This window comes from Panthera tigris, chromosome E1 (assembly GCF_018350195.1).
Source record: "Panthera tigris isolate Pti1 chromosome E1, P.tigris_Pti1_mat1.1, whole genome shotgun sequence".
Lineage (NCBI taxonomy): Eukaryota > Metazoa > Chordata > Mammalia > Carnivora > Felidae > Panthera > Panthera tigris.
In genome coordinates this window covers 3,518,358-3,536,690 of record NC_056673.1, presented here as the reverse complement: position 1 = coordinate 3,536,690, position 18,333 = coordinate 3,518,358, and the positions used below count along the sequence as shown (strand labels likewise).

The window sequence follows — 18,333 nt, the reverse complement described above, 5'->3', positions numbered from 1 at the left end:
GTTTATTTCTTTTCTTTCTGTTCAATGTATTTTTGGATTTCCCCTGAGACTTCCTCTCTGGCCAATGGAGTCTTCAGATATGTGTTTCGTTTCTTTTTTTTTTTTTATTTTTTTTAAATGTTTTTATTTATTTTTGAGACAGATAGAGACAGATCATGAGCAGGGGAGGGGCAGAGAGAGAGAGACACACACACAGAATCTGAAGCAGGCTCCGGGCTCTGAGCTGTCAGCACAGAGCCCGACACGGGGCTCAAACTCACGGGCTGTGAGATCATGACTTCGGCTGGAGTCAGACGCTTAACCGACTGAGCCACCCAGGCACCCCTTGATGTGTGTTTAGTTTCTAAGTGTTTGGAGATTGTCGTGTTATCTTTCTGTTTGCTTTCTAGTTTGATTCCATTGTGGTCAGAGAACACACACTGTATGATTTCAGTTCTCTTACATGTGTTGAGGTTGGTCTTATGCCCCAGGATATATGATCTATCTTGGTATATGTCCCGTGGGTACTTGAAAAGACTGTGTATGTGTTTTGCTGTCGTTGGGTGGGGTGTTCTGTAAGTGTTATTAGATCCTAGTGGTTGATGGTGTTATTGAGTTTTCTGTGTTCTTGCTGATATTCTGCATCGTTGCTCAGAAACGATACAGAAGGTTGACATCTCCAGTTATAATCATGGGTTTGCCTAGTTCTCCTTCCCGTTTTACCAGTTTTTACCTCACATAGTTTGCAGTGTCATTGTTTGGGGGAAAACATTTAGGATTGCTGTGTCTTCTTGGTGGCTCGATCTTCTTGTCATTCTGTAATGTCACTTTCGGTCCCTGGTAACTCTCTTTGCTCTGAAGTCCACTTCATCTGATATGTTTAAAAAAAAATTTTTTTTTTTAATGTTTATTCACTTTTTTTGAGAGAGAGACAAAGACAGTGTGAGTCAGGGAGGGGCAGAGAGAGAGGGAGACCCAGAATCCGAAGCTCCAGGCTCCGAGCTGTCAGCACAGAGTCCGACATGGGGCTCAAATCCACGAACCACGAGGTCATGACCTGAGCCGAAGTCGGACACTTAAGCGACTGAGCCACCCAGAAGCCCCCTCTTTTTTCTTTTAAATCATATTCTTTCTGTTTACAGAATTTCCATCAGCCATTCTTTTAGGGTAAATATGCCAGTTGTCTTAATTTCTTTTTCATTCCTGAAACATATTTTCTCTGGATGTGGGGTTCCGGATTGGCCATTCGTTGCGCACTTAAAAAATGCCGTTCCGTTCCTTTTGGCTCTCGTGACTGCTGACAAGAAATCCACTGTGCTTTGAATGTTTTCCCTCTCAGGGAAAATGCTATTCCTCTCTTGCTGCTTTCAAGACTTTTTTCCTTGTCTCTAGTTTCCAGAAGCTTGACTACGATGTGTTTTGGTGCGTATTTCTTGGCCTTATCCTGTTCAGGGTTCACATAGCTTCTCGAATCTGTAGTTTTGGGGTTTTTTTTTAATTTTTTAAAAATGTTTTTATTTATTTTTGAGACAGAGAGAGACAGCATGAGCAGGGGAGAGGCAGAGAGAGAGGGAGACCCAGAATCCGAAGCAGGCTCCAGGCCCTGAGCTGTCAGCACAGAAGCCGACGTGGGGCTCGAACTCACAGATCGTGAGATCATGATCTGAGCCGAAGTCAGACGCTTAACCGACTGAGCCACCCAGGCGCCCCTCGAATCTGTAGTTTTATGTATTTTGCCAAATTTGCAAGTTTTCTGCCATTTGAGTACTTTTCCATCTCTGCCCTCTGCCACTGGGACTCCAGACGACATGCACGTTGGACCATAGGTCCCTGAGGCTCTCTGTTCATTTTTCTCTGGCTGGTTTTCTCTCTGTTGTTCAGGTTGGGTAATGTTACTGTTCTGGACTCAAGTTCATTGATTTTTTTCCTCTGTCCCCTCCACCTGCTGTGGAACCCATCCACTGAGGATTTTATTTCAGTTATTCTGTCTTTCAAAAGTTCTAGAACTTCCATGACTGTGTATTCATATCTTCTATTTCTTTGCCAAGACGTTCTTCCTTTTTATTTGTTCATAATTGTCCATTGAAGTATTTTTTATTATTTTTAATTATTTTAATTTCTTTTAAATTTATTTTTTTTAAATTTACATCCAAGTTAGTTAGCATATGGTGCAACAATGATTTCAGGAGTAGATTCCTTAATGTCCCTCCCTCATTTAGCTCATCCCCCCCTCCCACAACCCCTCCAGTAACTCTGTGTTTATTCTCCATATTTAAGAGTCTCTTGGGGCGCCTGGGTGGCGTAGTCGGTTAAGCGTCCGACTTCAGCCAGGTCACGATCTCACGGTCCGTGAGTTCGAGCCCCGCGTCGGGCTCTGGGCTGATGGCTCGGAGCCTGGAGCCTGTTTCTGATTCTGTGTCTCCCTCTCTCTCTGTGCCTCCCCCGTTCATGCTCTGTCTCTCTCTGTCCCAAAAATAAAAAATAAATGTTGAAAAAAAAAAATTTATAAAAAAAAAAAAAAAAAAGTCTCTTATGTTTTGTCCCCCTCCCTATTTTTATATTATTTTTGTTTCCCTTCCCTTAGGGTCATCTGTTTCGTCTCTTGAAGTCCTCATATGAGTGAAGTCATATGATTTTTGTCTTTCTCTGACTAATTTCACTTAGCATAAGACCCTCCAGTTCCATCCACGTAGTTGCAAATGGCAAGATTTCCTTCTTTTTGATTGCCGAGTAATACCCCATTGTATATATACGCCACATCTTCTTTATCCATTCACCGATCGATGCACATTTGGGCTCTTTCCATACTTTGGCTATTGTCAATAGCACTGTTATAAACATTGGGGTGCATATGCGCCTTCCATTGAAGTACTTTTAACAAAGCTGCTTTAAAATCTTTGTCAGATGGGACGCCTGGGTGGCTCAGTCGGTTAAGTGTCCGACTTCGGCTCAGGTCATGATCTTGTGGCTCGTGAGTTCGAGCCCCGCGTCGAGCTCTGTGCTGACAGCTCAGAGCCTGGAGCCTCCTTCGGATTCTGTGACTCCCTCTCTCTCTGTCCCTCCCCTGCTCATGCCCTGTCTCTGTCTCTCTCAAAAATAAATAAATGTTAAAAAAAAAGTTTTTTTTAAAGTCTTTGTCAGATAATTTTACCATCTGTGGGGTTAGCGTTGGCACCTACCGATTGCCTTTTTTCACTCGGTTTATGTCATCCGTTTCATTTCATTCCTTGTTGTTGGTATGACAAGTTATTTTCCACTGAAACCTGGCATGGTGGGTATTATGAGACTTATGAGGCTCTGGATCTTATTTAAACCTCTGTTTTCGCTGGCTTCCTCTAACACTTCCCTGAAAGCGGGGAGCACTGCCTCATTATTACCAGGTGAGGACGTAAGTTTCTGCTCGCAGCTTCCACGGACAAAAAGAGGCGCCCTTGTTACTGCTGGGTGGAGTGGGAATTCTGGCTGCCATTGACCTCTCCCTGCCTGGGAGGCACAAGAGAGCCCCATTGCTCCATTGACACCATGGGGTGGAGGAAGTGACCTCATCCCCCTGGGCAGCAGCGAAAGTCCTGGCTCTCCCACTGGGCTTTCTCCGACACCGCCCCAGTCAAGGGCACTCTTGACTGTCTGCTGGGGCAGGAAGTCCAGGACCCCTGGTGGTCCTCACTGACACTGTGGGGTCGTAGGCAGGGTTGTGATGGCAGAGAAGATTAAAGGTCTGGCTTTCTCAGACGCCACTGGTGGTTGAGGGAGGAGTGGGGCACCTCATTAGAGCCTGGCTAGAGGCAGTTCAGCCTCCCCATTTGGCCTTTGCTAGTGGCTGTGGTGCCACACTTCTTTCTGTCACGTTTGGCGGAAGCAGAATGGTTCTTATCTAAAAGTTTTGTGTCTTTCTAGGCTGCCCCTCTCCTGGTCCTTTGGCTGGAAAGAGCAGGCTCTTCTTGGGGCTTTTTCTGTCTGTACCCATTGGTGTTTCCGGGTTGTGGGTTCTTCGAGTCCAAGGCTGGGATACAGGAGGCAACCAGAAGACCCGGGGCACCCACCACCATGTCCCTTCTTTTTCTCAAGGTCCTTAGCTCATCTCCCTTCTCTCTGCTTTCAGGGTCTCAAATATTAGTTTTGTATATAATATCCAGAGTTTGTAGCTTTACTTAGCAGGAGGAACATCTACTCTACTTTGCCAGAACCGCTGTCTGTTTTTTCATATACTTAATACCTACTCTTTGTGTGATTAAAAAATAATGTCTAAAAACAATGTGTTATCATAAAAATGTTTTTCGAAAAAAGTAAACAATGATACCTCTCTTGCCCCTCAGAGATAACCTCTGTGAACACTTTGGCAGGTAACCCTATCTCATTTTTTTTTAGATGTAGATACAGGACGTTAAGACTCATCATTGGAAGCATCTTAGTGTCCTTTTGGTCATATTTGGCAGAAAGGAATTTGTGCTAGGTAAATAAAAAATAAAAGAACTTAGTGGAAGGATACTGGGGCATCTCCTAAAACTCAGCCAAGCAAAGCTTCTCAAAGGAGTCTTCTCTCTCTCACCTCCTTTTCTCTCCTCATCCTATTCCTTTGGGTCTTCCTCCCCTCTCAGTATTTATTCTAGGTCGCCAAGACCTCCATGTCACCAAGTCCAGGGGCCACTTTTCGGTCCTGATTTTATGAATGTTGTAGCCGTATTCTGCTCTCCCTGTTTGAACCACTCTTGAGTTTCTTGACATCATATTCTCTTATTTCATGGTTCCATGGGTCTCACCTTCCCAGCGTCCTTTTGCTAATCCTTCGTGGACCCACCTCTTAACCCTGGATGCTCAAAATGTGATATTACATGGGCAAAGTGGGACTCTGGTTTTCTCCTCCCAAATCGTCTCCTGTCCATACTTCCCCACGTCAGTGAACGTGACCCACCAGTCTTCATTAATGGAGAAGACAGAAGGCATTCAAGCCTCCAGAAGGGGGTCATATCCACTTGGTGGGGGCGGGGGGCAAACTTTAATTAGCCATGATACAAGCCCTGCCCACTTTCCATAGAGATTTTGGCCAGAGCTGAAGCCTGGGTTTTCCCAATCCATTTCCATCTGAATTGGACACAGTGCCAGACCATATTAAACCATATTAAATACTGGTTTTCAGTGTGGGCTATGTATATATGTCTTCCTTTTCCTGTGTCTTCGTGAGCGTATTTAGTAAGACTAGAGAAAGACTTGGGGCGCTCGGGTGGCTCAGTCGGTTGAGCGACCGACTTCGGCTCAGGTCACGATGTCACAGTTCATGGGTTCGAGCTCCGCATCGGGCTCTGTGCTGACAGCTCGGAGCCCGGAACCCGCTTCAGATTCTGTGTCTCCCTCTCTCTCTGCCCCTCCCCCACTCATGCTCTGTCTCTCTGTCTCAGAAATAAATAAACATTAAAAAAAAGAGACTAGTTAAAGGCTGTATCTGTGCCTGCTGCTCTAATGTCAGTAAATAGCCTCTTAGAGTCCTAGAGAGTTCTAGACTCAGCTCACTGGGACTCTTGAAATCAGTGTCTGTTTCATAAAAAGTTGTAAAAACCACACCTGGCCAAGTATCGGGACGAGTTTCTGATTTCAGTTCCGTCCGCAAACCTTGTTGATTTCTTTTCTTGTGAGAGAAGTTTCTCTTGTGCCAATAAGCCATATTCATGAATGGGATGGAAAGGGAGGAGGTGACAGATTCTTCTGATATAATTGGCAAGAGTTTAAAAAGAGGGGGAAGAAGAAGACTAAAGAAGGTGGATGTGCCAGTGGCCGAGAGCAGTCCCCTGCTGTTGGGTTAATGGAGAGAAGATGGGGCTGGGGACCCGGGGGGGAGGAAAACATCGTCAAGGGAAGAGAGAACAGGTGAGACCACTGTATGCCGAGTCTATCCCAATGATAAAGGCAGTCACAGGGCCCCATCTAGTCTTTTCGCCCCCGACGATAAAACGTTCATTCGCTCCGTCTTACAAACTGGAAGGATCCTGCCAAGAGTGAGCAGCCCGTAATGAGTGCGGTTTGTCACGACCGCCGTGTTTTGCCACACCCAGAGAAATCAGAAAGCTGCCAAGACACGTGTAATTGGCCTTCTCTTGCGTTTTTCCATTTACCTGTGGATCTGTCACTTTGTCACCGTGCGAGCATTTGCTGGCAAACCAGGCAGGCTCTGCGTTTGACAGATGGCGGGATGGAAACAGTCTGTGGCGCCAAGGGCCCAGAGGTTAGCCTGGGAGTGGATACCTTGGCAAATTCCGACACTCTTTCTCTCGTTGCCCATCTCTTGCGTCCCCTTCAGTGTGCCAAGAAGCTGAGTCGCTTGGGGGATGCCAAGAAAGACCACACATCCTTTGCCAGCCGAGAGAGCGCTGTATGCCTTCCTCCTTTCATCCGTAAAATGGGGACAAGAACGTATCTACCTCATGTGAATTCAATGAGTCAATTCGTAGAAAGAGCCTAGAACAGTGCCCAGCACATAGTAAGCCCTCAATTAGCGTCGGCTGCTATTATCTAACTATTATATGCAAAGACAGCATCATGCATCCTGTTTTCTTCTCTGTATTCTTCTAGATGATTATCTGGGTAGAAAGGAGTCAGATAAGGGCACCTGGGTGGCTCAGTCGGTTAAGCATCCGACTTCAGCTCAGATCACCATCTCACAGCCTGTGAGTTTGAGCCCCGCGTCGGGCTCTGTGCTGACAGCTCAGAGCCTGGTGCCTGCTTCGGATTCTGTGTCTCCCTCTCTCTCTGCCCCTCCCCTGCTCATACTCTGTCTGTCTGTCTCTCTCTCTCAAAAATAAATAAACATTAAAAAAAAAAAAAAGAAAGGAGTCAGATAGAACTGGGTTCAAATGAGTTCAAATGAGTCCTGCCTATGCTACTGGCTAGTTGTGCGACCTTGGGAAAGTCATATAGCCACCAGGATGTTTCTCGTCTTTGTAAGTTCAGAGTTTCACAAGATTGTTCAGAATAAATGAGATCGTGGGCTTCAAGCCCTGAACAGTGTCTGGCATAGAGTTAGTGCTGCACACGTGTTACCAAAGACACTAAGACTCCTTCTCTTCCCTCCTCTTATTTCCTTTTGGTCTTAACCACACCTTTGGTCTTCCCAAGCATTTCCGTGCCCTTTCCTTGGTAAAGAAGGTCACGGGCAAAGTTGGGAAGTCAGCCAAGGCTTATCTATGTTTCCTTGATGGTTCTCCCTTTTCCTGCACGTCTGCTCCAGCCCTACTCCCTCCCTGTTCCCTCCCTGTTCCCTCCCTGTTCCTTGCACACACCTCCAGCCTCCATCACCACCTACCATTTCTCAGGTTTTCCCTTTCCTGGCCCTGGAGTCCTTCCAGTATCTGCTCGCCCCTGCCGCTGCTGTGGTAGACACGTGTGTTAGCTACACGCCCCTCCACTAATCCTAAGTCTTGAAAAGTAGGCTAGGGACAGACGAAGTGGGCAGTCCTAACCCGTGGAGAATGAATCACTGGCCGCAAGAATTCGGGCAATTTGTGTGCAAGATGCCTTCTCTGAAAAGCCTCAAATTATAACACAGAGGCAAAACCACATGCTCAGCCCTTCGAGTGTCCAGAAAATGGTAGGGATGATTTCCTATGAACGTGGCATAGAAAAGAATGTGGGCTTTGCGAGTCCGGCCACCTGGGAGGTACCTCTGGCTCAGGTTGTAGGAACTGTGACCACAGGAACTTGGGCAAAGACACGGTCGACTCTCCCTGAACTGCAGAAACCGTGGATAACTGTGATTATGTCATGGGGTGATCTTGACCATTAAACTAGGCAATCACGTGGAAGTGCCCAGCACGGTCTCGGACGCAGAACAGCTGCTCTGTAATAGCCAACCTGTCTGCCTGCCCGCTTTCCCTCTCTCCTTCCTTCCTGTTCTCTAGGCGAAAAGGTAGAGAGAATTGACCTCCCTATGTAATACTGTGAAGATGTCAGTTAATTACCTCTTTCCTCCTTTTTAAACGTTGTGGTAGGAGATGCACGTCAGGAAAGGTTACCATCGTGACCACTCGTAAGTGTGTGGTTCGCTAATGCTAAGCACGTCCACCTTGTTGTGCAATATCCTACGGCACGCTTCATCTTGCAGAACTAAAACTCCGTACCCGTGTCCCCTCCCCCAGCCCCTGACAACCGCCATTCAACTTTCTGTCTCTGTGAATTTCACTACTCTGGGCACCTCATCTGAGTGGGATTGTACAGTTTTCTTTTTGTGACGGGCTTATTTCACTTAGCCCAGTGCCCTCAAGATTCATCCACGTTGGAGCACGTGGCACGATTTCCTTCCTTTTTGAGGCTGACTAACATCCCATTTTGGCCTAGACCATATTTTGCGGGTCCGTTCACCTGTTGATGGGCGCTTGGGTTACTCCTACCTTTTCGCCGCTGTGCACTTGGCCGTACAAACATCTGTTCAAGTCTCTGCTTTCAGTTCTTTTGGATATATGTAAGAAGTGGGATTGCTGCTCATATGGTAATTCTATTTTTAATTTTTCGAGAAATCACCAGCACCATTTCTCATCCCCACCCCACCCCCCGCCCCGTCCCTGCCAACGGTGGCTCAGTGTCCCCATTTCTCCTCACTGACAATTTTGTTTCGTTTTGTTTACAATAGCCATCTTAATGGGTGTGAGGTGGGGTCTTGTTGTGGTTTGGATTTGCATTTCCCTGTTGATTGATGATGTGGAACATCTTTTCATGTGCTCTTGGCTATTTGTATGTCTTCTTTGGAGTAATGTTTTTTCAAGTCCTTTGTCCATTGTTAAATGTTTTTGTGGTTGTTGTTGTTGCTGTTACTGAGTTAGTTGTAGGAGTTCTTTATATATTCTGGATAATAACTCCTTATCAGGTATATGATTTGCAAATATTTTCTCCCATTCTCTAGGTTTACCTCTTCACTCTGTTGACTTTAATACACAGAGTTTTAGATTTTGAGGTACATCCACTTTATTTTTATTTCGTTCCTGGTACTTTTGTTGTCATATCCAAGAAATTATTGACATATCCAGCATGATGAGGCCATTCTCCTTCGTTTTCTTCTGAGACTTTTACAGTTTAAGCTGTTTACATTGAGGCTCTGATCCATTTTGAAGTAATTCTTTGACATTGAATCGTCCCATCTCATAACAGGGTATGCATTTACGTTTATTTGCCGCCTTTTGTGTCCCCTCAAAGTTTTATCTCATTAAAATCTTGCATATTTGTAAAGCCTATTCTCTCTCATTTTTTTTTCTTGTGACTCTAGGTGGGATCTTTTTCCTAATGCAGTTTCTGTTTTTTTATTTATCTTCTTGAACAATATTAATTTCTATCTTGACTTGTACCAGACCACCTTACCTAATTCTCTTTGTTGTAGCCATTTTTTACAGTCAATAATTTGGGGGGTTTATAAACACTTTGAAGGCGAAAAGATTATGAATTATGCCACCTCTTTAATTGGCAAAGGTAGAATTCATTGTGAGCCTCAATGAATGAAATGACCGTGACATCTAAAATCTCAGAAACTACCTTACCCACACACTCATCCTGAAGTTACTCAAAGTACTCAAGCTGAACAAGAAATGAATCAAAATAAAGAACTCATAACTAGAGATGATATGATATAAAAACAAAGAAATAAAAAAAGTAAACAGCAATGAAGTAAATCACACTTAAAGCTGCTGCCTCCCCCCCCAAAATACTGCTATTTTCATAGTTATGACATTTATTATAAATGTCCAAAAAGGATTATTGAAAGAATGGTGATACAGTATAAAAATATTTAAAATAAATCCAATCCAGGTTTGTATCTTAAAACCTGATTTTACAATGTTTAGATTAAGAAAGGGGCTAAAATCACAGGTTCAGAAACAATTTTTTAAATCACATAGAAATTCTAGGCCTAAATCTTTTCTAGTAAAATTTCCAATCTTGATTAAGATGAATGGTATTGTCAGAAAACCTAAGTGCACAGAGTTGACACATGAAGGAGTTCCGTACCTACACAATAACTCTGAAAGAAATTGACAAAAGGATTCCAAAAATAACCTTGAGGAAAGGAGCTGAGGTCACTCAGAGATCGGCAGCGGAAGCGGATTCCCACCAAAGCAAGAGGGTGTCATGACTCTCCTGGGTTCTAGGCTCAGATTTTAGCTATAGATTTGCCACTTTCTGATCCGAGGGAGACTCCTCACTGCTCAGAGCCTCTGTTTTCCCGTCCGTAGAATGGGAAGGTTGCACCACCTCATCTCCAGGATGCTTTCCTAGTCATATAGTCTAGAATGTGTGTGACTTTGAAAACCAGAAAACGTTACTTTCCAAGCCCGACCATGCATCACAGTCATCCAGGGGGTGTTTCGTTTCTTGGCCCAATCTCAATGCCGTCTGGAATTGGGCCATAGAATTGTCTGTGTGAGGGAAGCATGCTGACAGCTAATAGATAGCCATTGCTGAACACTTATTATGTGCCAGGCACTTCTCTAAATATTTTCCATTAATTTATCTTCTGGTTTCTCTTCAGATCAGGTAAATTTTTCTCCTCTTACCAAACATTTTCCATCAACTCATTGGGTTCAACCTCGAGCTCTAGTAGATCCCAAGAACACATCTGGCATGCCCTGTCCTTTTAGGCGACACCAAATTGGTGATAGACACAAATGCAAACGGGACATCAAATTTTTATGGCAACATTCGCTCATAGGTGATGTCAAGGTGGTCCAAAATATACTGACTTCTGGATTGCCATCAAAATGCATCCTCTCTGAGGACTTTCGGTCCTCCAAGAGCCCCAGAGATTCTCCACCCCAGCTTAGGAACATTGAGTCAGGGGTGAGGGCTGGCCGACCAACCAATGACTAGGACATGTGTCTACACATGAAGTAGCAACTTCAAACAAGATCATGAAGGACAGCAAAGCATTGAATAACCATCCGGAAGGATATTCAAAGGATCCGTCAGGCTATGTAACTACATAAAGGGTCTTAGAACCGTGGAGACCCTTCACCCCTCCCCTAATGTTAACAACTTACATGACAAGGTGAAGTTACCAAAACTTGGAAATGATCATTGGTACAATACTGTTCGCTAAACTGTGGACCTCATTTGGATTTTAGCCATTCCCCCCCTCTGCCCCCGCAATATCGTCTTTTAATTCCAGAGTCCCTTCCAGGATCTCACATTGTGTCTAGTTTGTTTGTGTCCTCAATTTCCTCCGATCTGTGGCAGTTCCTCTGGCTTCCTTATCTTTTATGACCTTGACATTCTGGTGAGTACTAGTTGATGATGTTACAGAATTTCTCTCAGTTGGGTTGTGAATGGTATTTTTCTCATGACTCGATTGTGTGTATGCATTTTTGGTAAGAATCCCACAGAAGTGACCTATGTCCCTCTCAGTGCATCGTATCAGGGGATGCATGATCTTCATATGTCTTATTATTGATAATGTTAACTTGGATCATGAGGTTAAGGCAGGGCTGGGTTTCTCCACTGTGAAATTACTATTTTTCCCTTGCAATCAATTAATTTCTCGGAGGAGATACTTTGAGACTATGCAAATATCCTGTCTCCTCTCAGATTTTCATCCACGGATTTTAGCATCCGTACTGAGGGCAGTTATTACTGTGGTGTTTGCCTAATGGTGGTTTTGCGTTTCTCTCCCTCTATCCACATTAATTGGAATTCTTTTGTAAAGAGGACCTGTTCCTTCCCCTCCATATTCTCTTATTTATAACATTAGTATACACTCATGGGTATTTATTTCATTCTACGAATTGTAATCCAACACTGTCATTGTTTATTTTGTTGTTCAAATTGCCCTGGCTTTGGCCGTTGGAAGCTCCTTTGAGCTGGCTCCCGTGTCCTTCTGACACTCCCGCCCTTTTTCAAGGAATGACTTGTAAAAAAAAAAAAAAAAAAAAAAAAAAAAAAAAGGAATGACTTGTATTCTGGCACTGTAAGATGTGCCAGGTTGATCTTGTGTATTTCCTGCCCGGCTCCTAGAATTGGCCATTTCTCTAAGGAGCCCTGGTTCCTTTGAGTGGAGAATGGTATTTAGAAACCAAGACCTGGGTACTGGATGTGCTCATTGTTATTGGGATGTCATTTCCTGGCTCTCTCAGCAGAGCTAGAAAATATATGTATGCATTTTCCTTTTTTTAATGTTTATTTATTTATTTATTTTGAGAGAGAGAGAGAATGAGAGAGAGAGAGAGAGAGAGAGAGACAGGGAGCAAGGGAGAGAGTGAATCCCAAGCAGGCTCCATGCTGTCGGCACAGAGCCCAGTGTGGGGCTCGATCTCCTGAATCGTGAGATCATGACCTGAGATGAAACCCAAGAGTCGGATGCTAACCCAGACACCCGTATGTCAGTATGTATGCACTGTAATGCGAATAATGCAAACATACACACATCGTTTTCACTTCTGTATGTATCTCTGTGTTAATACATTAAAAACCACAAGTTCATGCCGATTTCTCCAACTCCGGTCCAGTAAGATTGACTCACCCTAGATTTCCCTCCTTCCTTATTTGTAACTTCTTTCTCCAATTGTGAGAAGCTGGCTCTCATTATCTATGATAGATTTACTTATTTGTTTAGTCACAGCATGCACATAAAAGAAGTCTCAGGGTTTTAAACACACGTCCCTACGACAAACAGATTGAATACTTAGAAAACTATGTGCATAGTTCTTTTTGTCTTTAGCCTTACAGCATCCAGTCAAAATACTGTTTTCCAACGTTCCTCAGTTTAATTCTTTCATCCCCCACCCTTTCAATGCAGTTACGTTACTCACTTATAATGTAGTCAGGTTAATTTGTTTTGTTTGTGTTTTTCACCCCACCTGCCCCCCCCTTGCAATCCTAGTTGACTAGAGTTATTTATTTAATTTGGCGTATGTGGACTATCGCTCTGGTTCTAAGAGTCAAAGTGGTACCTAAAAGTACTTCCTCATGCCCCCTCCCCATCTCATTCTCCTCTCCTTTTCACCCTTTCTTAGCCCAGTATTGTTAGTTTCAGGTGTATCCTTCCTGCTTTGGAGACAGGAGGTTTTAAAATTAGGTCACGGAAGAGATTCTGCCTTCAACAGTCACGTGGAGGAGAGTGGGGCTAGAGAAGGGAGGTCAAACCCCAGGGATCGAGAGGAAGGGAAGGAGGGAGGAGAGACCCAGGACCGAAGTGGGCGGGGTCAGTGCAGGACCACACGCCTTGGTGCCTCTCTTATTCCCATCTGTGGAACTAAGACTTCAAAGCATGGGCCTAGAATGTTCCAGAACACCAGGGAAGCAGTGTGGGGTGCCCACCAGTGCCTGGAGGTGCCTGCCTGTCTCCCAGTGAGACGTAGGCCCTCCACCTGTGCTATTCCACTCCGTTTGAGGCATCCCCCGGGAAAAGAAGCCGTCCTCCCTGCCCCGTGTGGGGGCTGCCCCAGGAACGTTGGACCCAGGCAGGACCTTTGACTAGGTCCCCCACATGAGGGAAGATGACCTGTGTCTTGCGTCATCGGATCAGGTCAGCATGTGAAGATGAGTTCTTCCTCTGTGCCCTCTGAGGTCACCGCCCCCTAACTCCAGGCTTCTCTGTCCTATCCGGGGTCCCCAGTAGAGACTCACCCTTACCGGCTCAGAAGAGGAACTTGGAGATGGTAGTTGAAGGTTTCAACACCACCCCCTCTGGCGGGTGAGCGGACATTCCCTTTACTGGCAGCAGCGGAATTTCACAACAGATGCTCCTCTCAGCAAGGTGCCAGGGGAAGCCAGGCCTTGCCTGCCAAGTCTCTGAAACAGAGGCATCGTCCTTGGGGAGGGAGGGGGTACCACCTTCCTCCCTCTTAATCTCCACCCCAAAGCCACTGGGGTTCCGCTGACAAGTCAGAAGAAACGGCTGACGGCTGACTCATCGGACGGAAATGAGTGTGCTGAAGGTCCAGGTGGCCAGCCACCGTGTGCTGGGTCAACCCCCAGGGCAACTCGGCTGAGGATCCCCGGGCCGAGCTCACACCTCCCTTGACCCCCAGCACCCAGTGCCCCGGGCAAGTCCTGCCTCTTAGAGCAGCTAGGGGCAAGCCCTAGATGGCGTCAGGGTGCCAGGGAGACAGGCACACCGGGAGATCTGCCAGATGCCTCTGGGGACGTCTGGCTCACCCGTGGAGAAGGCCTTGATGGCCTCCAGTGAACAGCCAGGGACACTGAGGCCAGGAGATGGGAGTGTCAGGGGCCTGGAGGAGGGAGGCGGCGTGGGCCAGCAGGCGTCGGAGGGGTGCAGCGAGGGCCCCGGGATACGGTGTGCCGACCCCTGAGGGGACACAGGGTGCCGACCCCTGAGGGTAGGTGTGTGTGCAGCAGAAGCAGCGTTGGCCGAGAATGTTCATTTACATCTCGTGTTTGCATCGTCACAGTGGGACACAACAGGGCAGGGTGACTCATTCCTGCCTCGTGACACAACCCAGCCGTCCCTTGCAGCAGGGACTGGGCGGAGGGGACTTTAAACCCGGTTGGTATGGTTCGGCCCTTCTCCAGGCTAGAGATCGCTGGCCCCAGTTCAGCGGAACAGGGACAGTGTGCCTCTGTGAGTTCTGATCCCCTCTCCAGAGGGTGAGCAGCTGGTGTAGACAGACATGGTGGGCTCGAGATTCCCAGCAACTGGAAATGTAGGCTTCTTTTTTTTTTTTTTTTTTTAATGTTTATTTACTTTTGAGAGAGAGACAGAATGTGAGTGCGGGAGGGGCGGAGGGGCAGAGAGAGAGACACAGAATCGGAAGCAGGCTCCAGGCTCCGAGCTGTCGGCACAGAGCCCGACGCGGGGCTCGAACCCGCAGACCGCGAGATCATGACCTGAGCCGAAGTCGGACGCTTAACCAACTAAGCCACCCAGGGACCCCGGGAATGTAGGTTTCTTAAAGCAAGATCGTGTTACAGTTCACAGAATCTTCACTTCTGGGTGTAGAAACATGAATTGAGTTTATTTTTCTTCCAGCGACTGGCATCTGACATCGCCGAGGGGGCGGTGCACTTTAGCGGTCAAGGCCAGGCTCCCTGGGTTCGCATCCTGGCTTTGCCACCTCCTAACTGTGTGACCTTAGGCAAGTTGTCTGACTTCTCTGGGCCACAGATTAGCCATCTCTCCATCCCCCTCCCTCCAGTCTCCCCCAAAGGTGGTCCAGCCATCAGCCTCTTACCGCTAAGTTGCCCTCACCCCGGTGGGAGCCCTCCAGGGTCAAGGATCAACAAAACAGCTCAAGTCCAGCTTTTGTTGCTGGTACCTCCCTATCCCCACCCCCAAGGAGCTCACGTCTTCTCTCAGCCCTGGCGGGTCTCGCAGGGAGCAGGTGTGCTGGCCGAGTAGGGTCACAGGAGAACACAACAGCACATCCCCACCTGGCAAGCATCCAGTCTGAATAAGGGATTCTCTTAACGCCCCTCTGCCCTTGGCCCCGGGCGACAAAGGAGAGCCGTCTGGGATGCTGGATAAGCCCCTCGTGTCCTCAGTCTTCCCGTGTTGGCAGGGGCAGGTAGGCAGCTGTGTTAGTTCTGGACGGACCCCTCCCGGCAAGGCCCCCAAGGTGGTGGCTGGGCGCCGTCCCCGCCATTCACTGTGACTCTTATTACAGGAGCAGGTAGGTCATGGATCACCTTTTGTCCCCACAATTCGGGAACACAGAAGTCCCGCCTGGCGCCGTGGTCTGTTGATATCCACATTGGTTCTTCCAGCTTTGGCTCCTGCCCCCCGGGCTGCCCCTTACTTACCCTCTTTGGGTGTCAGCTTCCCCTTTTGTGGAATGAAGGGCGTGAGGGGGGGTGACCTCTGAACTCCCTCCAAGAACCCACCCTGGCGCTAACGGGGAGAGATTATCCTTCGGGCAAAGGGTCCCTTGTGGACATGTGGGCCGGCCAGCCATGTCCCCAAAGTCATCCTCTGGAAGGTGCCTGATTTTCCACCTCCTGCGGCAGGTTCTGTTAGCTCTGAATCCGAAGAGCTCTGAGCTGGACGGGGTGTTGTAGTGGGGCTGAAGGTAGAAGGCTGAGGGTATGTGACAAATACTCGTCCCCAGGAGGCACATCCACGCCGGGGACCAGCACATCGAGGCGAGGGAGGGGCCTGACAGCCTGGAATCGGCCCGGTCAGGCCCAGTGTCAGTGGATCCACTGCCTGGGCTACCCGTCGAGGAGTCAGCAGACAAAGGGCCCAAAGGTGACTGGGAAAGTTGCCCTGGGAGGGCCCGGGGACAACTTTGGGCTTCCAGATGCTGCTAACAGAAGCACCCAGTGTCCATGGTCCTGAGTCACGAGTGGCAGTTTTTCTGAACTCAGTCGGCTGCCTCAACAGCCAGGAGGTGGTGGCACCTGGCCCTCGGCTCCAGGGTCTCAGTCCTTGGCAGGCTCCTTCCTGCACCCAGATGCCGTCTCTTCTTTCTGGAATGTTCTTCCCTTCACTTCTCTCCTAGCTCCCTCATCCAGTTTAAGTGTCCCTTCCGGGAGGCTTCCCAGTGACCCAGAGTGGGCTCCCCCTTTGGCCTGATGCCAGTACCAATCCTTGTTTTTGGGTTTTTTTTTAATTTTTATTTTTTAACGTTTGTTTATTTTTGAGACAGAGAGAGACAGAGCATGAACGGGGGAGGGGCAGAGAGAGGGAGACAGCCCCACGGTGCATGGCCCACCGGGGACCTCACTGAGGTGAGGTGACGCTGGACAGCTCACAAAGGGACTGTGTTCCCTTCGGCCGGCGTGTGGTTCCTCCCAGGCTGGGGCAGTAGGGGGATTATTTGCCTACGCGGGGCCTCCATGCACCTAGTGGTCTGGTCACGCAGCCGGGTCCGCGTTAGGACTTCACAGTTTTGCATCTCGTTTGCATGGCTCAGCTCTGAGCTCTGTGCTTCTGCTTGTGGTTTCCTGGTCCGTCCCCAGTTCCACAGAGCTGGACCTCTGCTTCCTCGGCTTCCCTCCAGGACCTGGCCTGACGGGCCAGCCTCGGGGTCCGCCCTGAGAGGGGTGAACACGGGAGAGTGTGAGTCTGGCCAAGGCTATAGCAGGATAGCCTTCGTGTCTCGAAAGCTTCCTTGGCACATCCACCGTGGCATTCTTCCCGACAGCCCTACAGGGTCAGTGCCGTGTTATCCCCATTTTACAGAGAAGTAAACTGAGGTTGGGAAAAGGTAACAAAAGTCTGCCTAAAGTGCGCTGCTAAACAGCAGAGTCACGCTCTGAGTCCGAGTCTGTTGCTGCCAGAAACCGGGTTTATTCACTGTGCTAAACCACCTGCCGTGGCTTCCCGGGGCCCCAGGAGCCCCCACACGTTAGCCAAGAAGCCGCGCTGGCCCCGCTGAGGCTCTCAGCGTTTGGCGCTTCTCATGGCTCCCCACCTGTTGCTAATCAGCCTTTTCTTAAAGCCCCTGCTCAGTGGCTTTAAGATTCTGATTTTTCTCAAGGAGTCCCCCTGCCCGCTGGGGTCTGGCTGCTCCCGGGCACTCGTGGGGATGCTCGCCACTGCCCGGTGGGCCAGGCGGGCCTCCGTCTCAGCTCCCCGCCCCTGGCAGCCTGCATCTCTGTGCTGTTGGGCTCCAACAGCTGTAGGCTCTCTGCCTCCATACTGCGCCCTTGGCATTGGGGCCACAGCAGGGCTGATCGGGCCGGGCTGGGAGTGCCTGTGGACTGCCATCTGCTCTGCTAGGCCATTTGCTCCCTAAGCCTGGGGCTCTCCAGACTGACCGGTGTCTGTCCCTCCCCCCCATGCAGGCGATGACTCAGGATGCAGCCAGGGGCCACGACGTGCACGGAGGACCGTATCCAGCATGCCCTGGACCGCTGCCTGCATGGCCTCAGCCTCAGCCGCTGTTCTACCTCCTGGTCAGGTAGGTCTGGGGGAGCAGGGGTGGGGTCTGCGGGGCCCGAGAAAGCCTCAGGGGCTATGGCGAGTACTGGGCAGCTCACAGAAGCCGGCAGGTTGTGGTTCCGAGCCCCTGGACCTCCCGTGGGCTGGACCTCCCGTGGGCTGGTGCTCGGCACAGCACCCGATGGAGAGTAGGCCCTCGGTATATGGCAGTTTGTCTGTGCTCCTGTAACATATTCCTTCTCCCGGGACCGTATCTTGCTTTCTTCCCGTGTGTCGAAGTACAACCTTGAAGAAGCTATCAAACCTGCTTAGAAATACAACTACTGGGGCGCCTGGGTGGCGCAGTCGGTTAAGCGTCCGACTTCAGCCAGGTCACGATCTCGCGGTCCGTGAGTTCGAGCCCCGCGTCGGGCTCTGGGCTGATGGCTCAGAGCCTGGAGCCTGTTTCCGATTCTGTGTCTCCCTCTCTCTCTGTCCCTCCCCCGTTCATGCTCTGTCTCTCTCTGTCCCAAAAATAAATAAAAAACGTTGAAAAAAATTAAAAAAAA

General features: G+C 48.4%; 1 protein-coding gene across 3 annotated transcripts in view; it reads left to right on the top strand.

The window, feature by feature from the left end:
• Positions 1–18,333, top strand: part of PIK3R5 (phosphoinositide-3-kinase regulatory subunit 5) — a 70,144-nt gene that overhangs the window by 28,373 nt on the left and 23,438 nt on the right. For 2 of the 3 annotated variants that reach the window (XM_042967456.1, XM_042967454.1), the window contains exon 2: positions 17,689–17,804. In XM_042967456.1, the coding sequence (XP_042823390.1) occupies positions 17,702–17,804 (103 nt within the window). In that variant the 5' untranslated portion in view covers positions 17,689–17,701. Of the gene's footprint in view, positions 1–14,778; positions 16,148–17,688; positions 17,805–18,333 lie in introns of those variants that run through there. The other variant, XM_042967455.1, reaches the window with a different exon arrangement.